Raw genomic sequence first — 11799 nt, 5'->3', positions numbered from 1 at the left:
ATTTAATTTCATATTTTTGCCTATTAATGAGTGCCTAAAGAAGTTTTCCTGCTTTTCTGTATTTATGTCCATTATCAATTTTTTTTTGAGATGGAGTCTCTCTCTGTCAGCCAGGCTGGAGTGCAGTGGCACGATCTTGGCTCACTGCAACCTCTGCCTCCTGGGTTCAAGCAATTCCCTGCCTCAGCCTCCCAAGTAGCTGGGATTACAGGCTCCCGCCTAATTTTTGTATTTTTAATAGAGATGGGATTTCACAATCTTGGTCAGGCTGATCTTGAACTCCTGACCTTGTGATCCACCTTCCTTGGCTTCCCAAAGTGCTGGGATTATAGGCATGAGTCACCATGCCCAGCCAACAATTTTTACTTTATATATTTTATTATTTATTTTATTTTGCTTTATTTTTAAATTAAATTTTATTATTTTATATTTATTTTATTCTGCAAAGTTTTTATTATGGGCAGATGGCAGGGGGCTCAGTCCTTCTTGACAGCTGCTTTCCTCATGGTAGCCAGGACGTTGCCCAGCTCCTCCTGCCTTCTCTTGGCACAGATGTTTGTCCCCACCCTTTTCTTGATTAACTTGAGGGCACATTTGCCCTTGGAGACCATCAGTAACTTCATGCCACATACCTCTGGGATCATGTCCCGCACGAACTTAAGTGTGTTTGGTCAAGCACCCACTGTGGCTGTGCCTGGGCTTGCTCACGTTCTTGGTTACCTTGTTGAGACCCACAGCTGTAGGGTAGCGCAGAGTCATGGCTGCTGCCCTCTAACGGAGGCAGTGGTGGAAAACTATTTTATATGTATTTTAGCACTGTTACTTAGTACATGAAGTTGTAGGAGTTGTGTTAGGGATCATAAAAAAAAGTGATCCTCTTTCCTCATGTGGTGATTTTACCTCTGAGATTCTACTTTGATGTAATTTCTATTTTTTTATCTTTATCTTTTCCTCTTAAGCTTCCTAAATCTTTGTCTTAAGTGTGTCACTTGTAAACACTTAAGAAAATCATATCCAAGGAGCTTTCTAATGAGTAAGCTTAATAAAAATAAAATACATTTATCATATAACTGGTAATCTGTGATTTTTAAAATGATTCTTTGCTGATTCTTTTTTATGTTTTCTTTGATTTCTTTCTAAATTTAAATGTATTTTCTTTAACTTTTCGAAGGATTTTTTTTTTTTTAATATGGGTCTCACTCTGTTGCCAGTCTGGAGTCCAGTGGCACAATCATAGCTCATTGCAGCCTGAACTCCTGTTTTCAAGCAATCCTCCTGCGTTGGTCTCCCGAAGTACTAGAATTATTGGCATCAGCCAGGGTGTTTGGGCTTCCTTAAGTAATTTGAAAGGAATTCATTGTTTTACTTTGATGTTCTTAAAATATTTTTTAAAAGTTTGTACCTGAATTTTTCTAATTATTTATATCAATTATCAATATTTTTTAGCTCCTGTCTTTGTAACATGAGAACATCACTAAATTTTTTTCAAGCATTTTCTCTTATTTCCTAGTTTTACCAGCAAAAGTTGGTGTAATCTGGAGCTGGTTTATTACTTTTAGATTATCATTTTATGTTATTCAGCTTCTTTTTTTGAGAATTATAATTTGCATTTTATCTTGAAATTATATATTTATTTAGATATAATCCTACATTTAAATTCTTTGACAACCATTACTAGTCTTTAAAACCTTTGAAAGTCTTTACAGTAGTACCCCATTAAGTGAGAAATTCTAGAAATAATTCATAAGTTTTAAACTGTGCACTTTTCTAAGTAGCATGATGAAATCTCACATCACCTTGCTCCATCACTTGATCCCATTACATAGACATTTTATCATCTCACAGCATCGCTAGAATAGTGAGTACACTTAGATATTTAAAGAGAGAGACTACACAATCACTTAACTTTTATTACAGAATATTGTTGTAATATATAATATTCTATATATTACTGTTGCTGCCCTTACTGTGCCTAGTTTATAAATTAAACTTTATTATAGGTATGTATGTATAGGAAAAAGCACAATATATACAGGGCTCAGTACTACCTGCAGTTTTAGGCATTCACTGGGGGTCTTGGAACATATCCCTCAAGGATGGGGGGGTGCTACTGTATTCTAATTAATTTCCAAATAGTTGGAATATTCTTTCCCATTTTTTTATTAATTCATTTAATGTATGTAAGTAGAGACTAATTTTCCTATAGAAATATAGGTAAAGTAAAAGGAATATGTTCTTGGAGCTCATAAATCCTTATTCATTTTTTAAATGTTGCTTTTTATTTTCTCAGCATTAGAAACACATTAGAGCATAGTTGTTAACAGGGAAGGCTCTGGAGTCAGGCTGTGTTCAAATCCACACTCGATTATTTATTTATTTAGAGATGGAATGCAATCTCAACTCACCACAACCTCCGACTCCTGGATTCAAGCGATTCTCCTGCCTCAGCCTCCCAAGTAGCTGGGATTACAGGTGCTTGCCACCATGCCTGGCTAATTATTATATTTTTACTAGAGACAGTGTTTTGTCATGTTGGCCAGGCTGGTCTTGAACTCCTGATCTCAGGTGATCCTGCTGCCTTGGCCTCCCAAAGTGCTGGGATTATAGGCGTGAGCTACTGTGCCAGGCCCTCATTCAATTATTTATGAGCAAGTTACCTCAACTTTTTGAGGCTGTTTTCTCGTCTTTAGACTGGGGATAATAATAGTACCTTTTTCTTTTTTTTTTTTCTGAGACGAAGTCTCACTCTGTCACCCAGGCCAGAGTGCAGTGGCATGATCTTGGCTCACTGCAACCTCTGCCTCCTGGATTCAAGCAATTCTCCTGTCTCAGCCTCCCAAGCAGCTGGGATTACAGGTATGCGTCACCACGCCTGGCTAATTTTTATATTTTTAGTAGAGATGGGGTTTCGCCATGTTGGCCAGGCTGGTCTTGACTCCCTTTTTCATAGGGCTATTGTAAGCTAGGTATTAAAAGGTAATGCATATTAATCACTTAGAAAAAATATGTGGCTCCCAAAAGATATTAACTGTGGTTATTATCATCAGTGCTCTTTCCTAAACAGGCATACGACATCTAACTTGTTTTCAGCACTAACACAAACACAACCACTTAATAAAAGATGAGTTGAGGAGAAACGATCCAAGATGGCTGATTGCTAACATCTCAGGATTGCAACTCTCAGTGAAAGTGCAGAGAACTAGAGGACACCACACTTTCAGACAAATTCTGATCGCTCACGGAGCACAAGATCCCCACAGGAGGAGTCACACGGGTCGCCAGCGCGACTCTTGTGGCTGGCGCAGTGGTTTCACCGGCACTTGGGCGCAGCAGCTCTCGGAGCAGAGTAAACAGGGCTGGCTCCCCTTCTGACCAAGGTTTGGAGGACCCACACGGGTCCCCAGCACGACTCCTGAGGACAGCGCGGCAGCTCTCGCTGCAGAGTAAATGAGACTGGTTCCCCTTCTGACCGAGGTTTGGAACCCCGGGAAGGCAGAGTCACCTATTACCGACACAAGAAGGAAGCCAGACAGGAGAATCCTGGGCAGAAAAGCACCATCAGTCTTAACGCCGCTGTTCTGGCCCTGGGAACTAACAACTTGGATGTCCACTCAAGAGACCTAATCTGAAAGTTGGTGATTTCAAAGACGACAGGAGGATAAATTTACAATGATGGGAAGAAACCAGCATAAAAATGCTGAGAATACTCAAAATCAGAATGCCTCTCCTTCTAAAGATGATCACAGTTCCACATCAACAATGGAACAAGACTTGATGGAGAATGAGCGCATCCCAATAACAGAATCACGCTTCAGGGAACGGATAATAAGAAACTTTGGTGAGTTAAAAGAACATGTTGTAACCCAACGTAAAGAAACTAAGAACTTTGAAAAAAGGTTTGACGAAATCCTATTGAGAATAGACAACTTAGAGAGGAATATAAATGAATTAATGGAACCCAAGAATACAATACAGGAACTCTGAGAAGTATGCACAGGTTTAAACACTCGAATTGTTCAAGCAGAAGAAAGGATATCAGAGGTCAAAGTCCAACTTAATGAAATAAAACGAGAAGACAAGATTAGAGAAAAAAGGATAAAAAGGAATGAGCAAAGTCTCCAAGAAATGTGGGACTATGTGAAAAGACCAAATTTACGTTTGGTAGGTGTACCTGAATGCCACGGAGAGAATGAATCCAAGCTGGAAAATACCCTTCAGGATATTATTCAGGAAAATTTTCCTAAACTAGCAAAGCAGGTCAATATTCAACCCCAGGTAATACAGAGAACACCACAAAGATATTCCTCAAGAAGAGCAACCCCAAGGCACATAATCATTAGATTCACCAGGGTTGAAACGAAGGAGAAAATACTAAGGGCAGCCAGAGAGAAAGGTCAGGTTACCCACAAAGGCAAGCCTATCAGACTTACAGCAGATCTCTCAGCAGAAACTCTACGAACCAGAAGAGAGTGGGGGCCAATATTCAACATCCTCAAAGAACAGAACCTTCAGCCCAGAATCTCATATCCAGCCAAACTAAGCTTCACAACTGAAGGAAAAATACAATCTTTTATGAACAAGCAAGTACTCAGAGATTTTATTACCACCAGGCCTGCTTTACCAGAGCTTCTAAAAGAAGCATTACACACAGAAAGAACCAGTATTAGCCTTTCTAAAAATATACCAAAAAGTAAAGAGCATCAACATAAAGAAGAATTTACATCAACGAATGGATAAAACAGCCAGTTAACATCAAATGGCAGTAACCCTAAATTTAAATTGACTAAATCCCCCAATCAAAAGACACAGCCAAAACCCAACAGCATGTTACATCCAGACCGGTTTCACATACAAGGTTACAGAAAGACTCAAAACAAAAGGATGATTTACCAACCAAATGGAGAGCAAAAATAAATAAAAAGCAGGAGTTGCAATTCTCGTAGCGGATAAAATAGATTTTAAAGCAACAAAGATATAGTGGTAAAAGGATCAATGCAACAACAAGAGCTAACGATCCTAACACCCAGATACATAGAGACTTAGATTCAATGAGACAGAAAATTAATAAGGATATCAAGGACTCGAACTCAGATCTGGAACAAGTAAACTTAATAAATATTTATAGAGCTCTCCACTTCAAATACACAAAATATACATTCTTGTCAATACCACATCACACCTACTCATAGGTTTAAATGAAACATTCATTGGCCATTATTAATACCCATTTTTTTTCAGAATAAAGCAATATTTTCGTTTACTTTTCCTCCTTCTCTTCCTCTTTCTTCCTCTCCTTTACTCATATTTTTTTACTTTCCTTCTCTCAAAAAAAGAAAAATAAAAGATGAGTTGATATTGTTATAGCATATAAAAATATTTTAAATTATCATAACCATGAATATAAAAGTAGCACACTAATCATAAAAACCAGTTACAGAAAGTGCATGAAGGCAATAGCAATAGTTCACTTCTTCAGGTGATAGATCCAAAATTATGCAAAGTAAGGAGAGGGATTGGTTTTGTGCTGTAACCTTTTTACTTCATCTCCTTGAACCACAAAATAAGCCTAATTAGGCTTTAGCAGGTGCTAATACGGATGTTCTCTTCTTTGATAACACTCTCTCCCTCTTTACTGCTCTTCCTCCTAGTGTTCCTGCCTTAGAGTTTCCTGAAAAGCACTACCCTTTTTTGTAGTAGTTCATTTGTTCGTTTATTCATTCATTCAGCAAATGTTTATTTTAGCTGTCTGTCACATGTCTGGCACTCTTTTGGGTATTGGAGATACAACAGTGGACAAAACTCACCAAGTTCTTTCCATGTGTTACAAATTTCACAACTTTCTGCCTTATTACAGAAGTTAGTCTGCCTGATTTCTGCTGGCTCTGTAGCTGTGTGGGGTCAGATATGTCTTCAGGAGTATGACTTGTTCTGGCTGTATGCTCTCTGACATCACATGAGGAAGATTACCTTCCTTCACAGCATCCCCTCATCTGGTGAGCCTGAGAGATTCCTGTCTTTCATATTTGTATACAAACATGGTTTTTCTAGCATGGAAATGCACTTTCCTCTCCTATTTTGAATCCTTTCCTTCCTTTAAGTCTTGGTATCTTCATGAAGCCTTTTTCATTATATTGTGGTATCTTCTTTATACTTTGTAGAACTTACTGTCTTTTCTAACTTTATCCAGTAGAAATATAATGAAAGGCATGTATATAATTTTAAATATTATGATAGCCACATTTAGCAAGTAAAAAGAAACAGATGAAATTAATTTTAATATATTTTCTGTAAGCATGAAAATATATTATTGCAATGTGTAATCAATGTGGATATGAAAACATTAAATGAAATATTTTACCTTTTTATTAGTAAGTCTTCAAATTGAACTAGTCACATTTCAAATGCTTGATAATAACTTGTTTAGTGGCTACCATATTGGACAGTGAAGGTCTAGTTATTTATTTGGCATGTGTTATATACAGACTCCATATATATTTTCAACTAAAGCTGAGGTTGGAGAGGCAGAGAGATATAAAACAAACTTCTGTAAGTTTCTTCTTTCTTTCTCGAAGTAATTATATCTCATTGTTCTTTTCCTTTGATTAAATGCAAAAAAGATCAGATACATTCTCTGTATTCTTAGTAGTGCTGGCCTTTTTTGTTGTTTCCAGAATTGGACTATTTTATTTTATTTTCCCAGGTTCACCAATTCAAATAAGTTTCCCTTTGAATTTAAAGACATGGGAGCATCCCAGGAAATGATGGAATCTGGTGTTCATAAGTAATCACCAGAGATTTCAGCTTTCAGCTTAAAGAATCTGTAATCTGTGATTCATCTGAAATTTTATAAATGCTCCCAAATTAGCCAATTAATGTAGAATTTTAAAATATTTCCAAGTTAGAAGAGATTAAGCTATTTAAAAATAATTACCAACTCACCATTCACCAGGTCTCTAAATAATATATTGCCTGCCAAAAGAAAAAGAGGTAATATCAAGGATATTTTGTTCAGTCAAGTTAGTGAAAAGTGGGTTGGAAATGGAAACTAATGTTTCCATTTATTATAAATCAGTATGACTTAAAAGAATCTTGTTTTGTGTGTTAGAAGGCAGATGACTCACTCGTAGGGAAGAGGCTGCCAGGCATGTAATACACACCTAAAATAATGTAAATAGACTGAACAGATTGATGTAAAATCCTAAACTCTTACAAGTACAGTAGTATAGTACCAGATGGTCCCTTATGCAGGGATTTAGATATGCCAGTGAATTTGGGGAGATGCTGGTGGATTTTTTGAGAACTCTTAATAGAATACTACTGTGAATTTCTTATATTATTATTAAAATACTCGTCCCAGAAATGAGACAAATTCTGCAGGCTATATTCAAGACAGCCATTAGGTACTGGGTAAGGCTCTATTTTTTTAACCAAAAACTTGGAGTAAATTGTATGAACAACATTAAAGTCATTAAGACATTGAGGAATAGTGCATGTTTTATTGCCATTGAAAAGAGTTCCAAAGTGATAATGAATTTTTCTTTTTGAGACAGAATATTGCTCTATTGCCCAAGCTGGAGTGCCGTGGCATGATCTCAGCTGACTACAGCATCTGCCTCTCAGGCTCAAATCATCTTCCCACTTCAGCCTCCAGAGTAGCTGGGACTATGGGCATGCACCGCCACAGCCAGCTAATGTTTTTGTAATTTTGGTAGAGACGGGATTTCGCCATGTTGCCCAGGCTGATTTCGAATTCCTGGGCTCAAGTGATCTTCCCACCTCAGCCTCCCAGAGTGCAGCGATTACTGGCATAAGCCTATGCCTGGCTGAAAATTTTAAATAAGGCATGTTTCTGAGTTTTTGTGCTTGCGCGCGCGCTCTCCCTCTCCCTCCCCCCTCCCTCTCCCTCTCCCTTCCCCTCCCCCTCCCCCTCCCCCCCCCTCCCTCCCCCTGGCCAATATGCTTTATCTCTTTCTGAGACTTTGACATAAGAAGACATTTCCAAAGGTTGTATTCTGTTAATGTAGTATGGTATTTGAAAATGAGATATACCAGAACTCACATTTTATAAGGATGACTTCATTCTTGATATGTGCTACCCCCAACATTGCAGTCTCAAGTGCATGTACAAAAGAAGGACCAGTTTTCAGTGTCTACCCCATCAACATATGGGTCTTCCCATGCTTGAGAGAACCACTGGTAGCTATATGCCTTTCCTTCCTTGTCAGTATAAATTTAGGGGATACAAATACAATTTTGTTACATGGGTATATTGCACAGTGGTGAAATTAGGGGTTTTAGTGTATCCATCACCAGAATAATGTACATCTTACCCATTAAGTAGTTTCTCATCATCCACTGCCCCCAACCCTGCCAAGTCACCATTGTCTGTCATTCCACACAATTTAGCTCCCACTTATAAGTGAGAACATGTGTGTACCCAGTTTCTTTTTTTTTTTTTTCTTTTTTAGGATAGTCTTGCTCTGTCACCCAGGCTGACAAGATCACGGCTTGCTGCAGCCCCTGCCTTCCAGATTTAAGCAATTCTTATGTCTCAGCCTCCCAAGTTGCTAGGATTACAGGCCTGTGCCACCACCCCAGGCTAATTTTTGTGTTTTGGGTAGAGACAGGATTTCACCATGTTGGCCAAGTTGGTCTCAAACTTCTGGTCTTAAGCCATCCACCTGCCTCAGCCTCCCAAAATGCTGGGATTATAGGCATGAGGTACTGTGCCCAGCTGGTATGTACCAAATTTCTGATGTTAAAGGAAAGGCAGTTATTTGTTCCCTGAAAGTTGAGCACAAAAAGAAGAACTAAGCTTTTAGTTTTAGTTTCCCATGATTAAGGATTTGAAAAAGAGTTACCGGATAGTTCAATTTCCTTTGCTTTTTTTTTGAGATGGAGTCTTGCCCTGTCCCCTGGCCTGGATGTGATGGTGAGATCTTGGATCAATGCAATTTTTGCCTCCCAGATCCTAGCGATTCTCCTGTCTCAGCCTCCTGAGTAGCCCAGCTTATTTTTCTATTTTTAGTGAGAGGGTTTCACCATGTTGGCCAGGCTGGTCTTGAACTCCTGACCTCAGGTGATCCACCTGCCTCGGTCTCCCAAAGTGCTGGGATTACAGGCATGAGCCTCCCCACCTGTCCCTTACTTTGCTTTTAACTATGCCTGTTCATGCTGATCACATACAGATTATCTCTATCTAGTTACTGGAATCCAGATTTCTCATTGGCTTAATTAAATTTATTGCACAGGAGGAGGCTTCCTGAAACATTTAAGCTCTACCTGATTCATTAAACTACAGCTCTTTCATTTTCTTAAAAATCAATTAAGAATTTGATCTACCATTCCTCTTCTGAAAAGAAAACAGTGTTTCTCTACCATTTTGGTAGAAGAGTTATTTAAAAAACAACTGTTATTCGTCTCTTTTTACAACCTGGCAAAGCACAGTGTGTAAATATTGTTTGTTTATAACCAAATTTAATTATTTTGGAATATTACTTTTTGCCAAGTCTACTGCCAAGCTAATTTTATCAGGGTATAATTAACAGTTGTCAAAAAAAAAAAAAAACTGCTTGATTTGTTTCCACAGTAATTCAGAAAGAAAAAAAACATAAATTTAAAACCAATTTTGCTTCCCTTTAAAATTGTAGGTAAAATTCAAAGTTGCGTATGTTAAAATTTAGAACACAGAAGTAGAAATGATCAAGTTTTGTTAACTCATTGAATAGACTAACCCTCTTTTCTGTGTCTTCTATACCCCTATCAGAATGTTTGCTGTCATTTGCATGTATTTGAGCCAGGAGCAATGGGTTGTACAAAACAACTTCAGCATCACCATAAACTTCAGAGAAATCGTTTCTCTCACAACAAAGGCAGCTCTGTGCATGGCCTTCAGTTGGCTGCCTGGAAAATGACTGCACTCGACAACTGCCAGGTCAATGTAGACGCTCATGTTAATTTTCCAAGTTGGGGAACAACATGCCTATTGTTAGGGGATAGAAACATGTGAGAGATTAGCAATGAGCAACTTTACAAACAACTAGCTGAAGGAAGCATGATTCAATAAGAAAGAAGAAAACAGTACAGTAGCTTCACTTATTGCCTCTGCTATTCAGAGAAGCTGGAGGGAGGAGAAAATAGATCTGGTTGATATTTCAGGGCTAGTTGGACAGAGAGTAATGCACAAAAGGATATTGCTTGGAGAGATGACCCCTGCATGTGAATGTTAGAAGTGCTATGTCTGCAAGGTATGAAGCTACATGGGATTTATTTGTATTTAAAAAAAATAGAATATAGTAAAACGGCCATTTATAAGGAGTAGTTCAGGACTCATGGTTTGCCAGTTTGAACTGAGTGTTATTAAACTTAATGTTTTAAGTAGATATAGTTGAGAGTGAAAATGTAAAAAAAAGCTGGACAGGAAAGACATTTTTTGTTCTAGCTATTTTATTTTTTATGTAATAATGACTTTAAACAAATTATGTTCTTTTGGATTCAAAACAAAAACATTTTTAAAATATTTAGACTGGGCTTGGTAGCTCATGCCTGTAATCCCAACACTTTGGGAGGCTAAAACAGGAGGATCACTTGAGCTTAGGAGTTCAAGGCTGAAATAAGCTATGATCATGCCACTGCACTCCAGCCTAGGCTGTAGAGTGAAACACTGTCTCAAAAAATCAATAAATAAAAATTAAATATTTAGATAGGCTATGTTTTCTAAAATTTTGTACAGTATGCTGAATGCTGTTTTCCTTTTAAATAAAAAGCCAATAAAACATTTCTGTCAATTTTCTTGCTTTCTTTCTTTTTTTTAGAGACAGAGACTTGCTGTGTTGCTCAGGCTGGTCTCAAACTCCTGGCCTCAAGCAAATCTCCCACCTTGGCCTCCTAAAGTTCTGAGATTACAGGTGTGAGACACAATGCCTGGCCTCCTATCATTTTTTCTATTTCCAAGACTTTACTAACATCCTGGTTTCACCTTTGAACCTATAACCTAGCTTACTTTCTGTATTTCTTACTTCCCTATTCTTTCAGTTTGAGTAGTAAAAGGTGTGGCCAGAGAAATGTTGCTCACTCTTCAGCTCTGGGTGCCTACCTCTCACCTTGTATTTGTGTAGTTGATGGCTGAGTATGTGGTGGTAGATGGATGAGGGATGGAAACCACAATAATTGCCATCATTTGTTTAATGTCTGCTGTGTGGCAGGTAATGTACATAGTGTCTCATTAGTCCTCACAATAATTCTGTAAGAAAGGGCACTATTATCTTCTTTTAGAGAAGAAGAAAATGGGCCTTTAATAGATTATATAACTCTCCCCCAAATCACTTAACACCTTTACCTAAGGAGAGGGATCAGGGGATAGCAGCAATGAAAAACACAAGCATTTTTTTTCTGGGATGAAACAGGGGAATGAAAGGCAATATCAAAGGTCTGACAATATAACTTCCAGACCCAAGCCTCCCTGGAAAATAAAAAATGCAAAAGATTATAGAGCAGAAGACTAAGTGTGGAAAAATTTGGGACAAATAGAATCTGAGAGTCCTGGTGAGAAAGCAATTAAGAAAGCTAGAGAAGGTTTACAGCTCCATTTAATTTACATTTCATTGAATAACAGGAGAATTATTGTGAGACTTGTTAAAACTTGCACTTTGTTGGTGGAGTTTATCCTCTATTTCCCCATCGTGATTAGTAGCCCTTAGAAAATCTTAGAACAGCCAGTGTTTTTTCCAGGTACTGGGTAAGAAGGGAAAAGGCTGTGTTCTTTTCTGTATTTAGCTGTGATGAACAGAATCTCTGATT

At 38.0% G+C, this 11799-nt stretch overlaps 1 protein-coding gene and 1 pseudogene across 17 annotated transcripts in view; one reads left to right on the top strand and one right to left on the bottom strand.

Annotated features, from left to right (window-relative positions):
- ART3 (ADP-ribosyltransferase 3 (inactive)) overlaps positions 1 to 11799 on the top strand; it is a 111656-nt gene that overhangs the window by 26446 nt on the left and 73411 nt on the right. For 7 of the 17 annotated variants that reach the window (XR_013533070.1, XM_035293513.3, XM_035293511.3 and 4 more), the window contains exon 2: positions 9767 to 9934. The exons of 7 other annotated variants lie outside the window; for them this stretch is intronic. Coding sequence is in view for 6 of the 10 variants with exons in the window: in XM_035293513.3 (XP_035149404.1) it covers positions 9806 to 9934 (129 nt within the window). In the remaining 4 variants the exon portion in view is untranslated. Of the gene's footprint in view, positions 1 to 9766; positions 9935 to 10093; positions 10248 to 11799 lie in introns of those variants that run through there. 3 more of the 17 variants (XM_054253637.2, XM_078367060.1, XM_035293515.3) reach the window with 1 other exon arrangement.
- LOC108590890 (large ribosomal subunit protein eL36 pseudogene) lies at positions 477 to 759 on the bottom strand (annotated as a pseudogene).

Source organism: Callithrix jacchus, chromosome 3 (assembly GCF_049354715.1).
Source record: "Callithrix jacchus isolate 240 chromosome 3, calJac240_pri, whole genome shotgun sequence".
In the NCBI taxonomy this organism is placed as follows: domain Eukaryota; kingdom Metazoa; phylum Chordata; class Mammalia; order Primates; family Cebidae; genus Callithrix; species Callithrix jacchus.
Note: the sequence above shows the minus strand (reverse complement) of the source record. Positions and strands in the feature narration are given on the sequence as shown.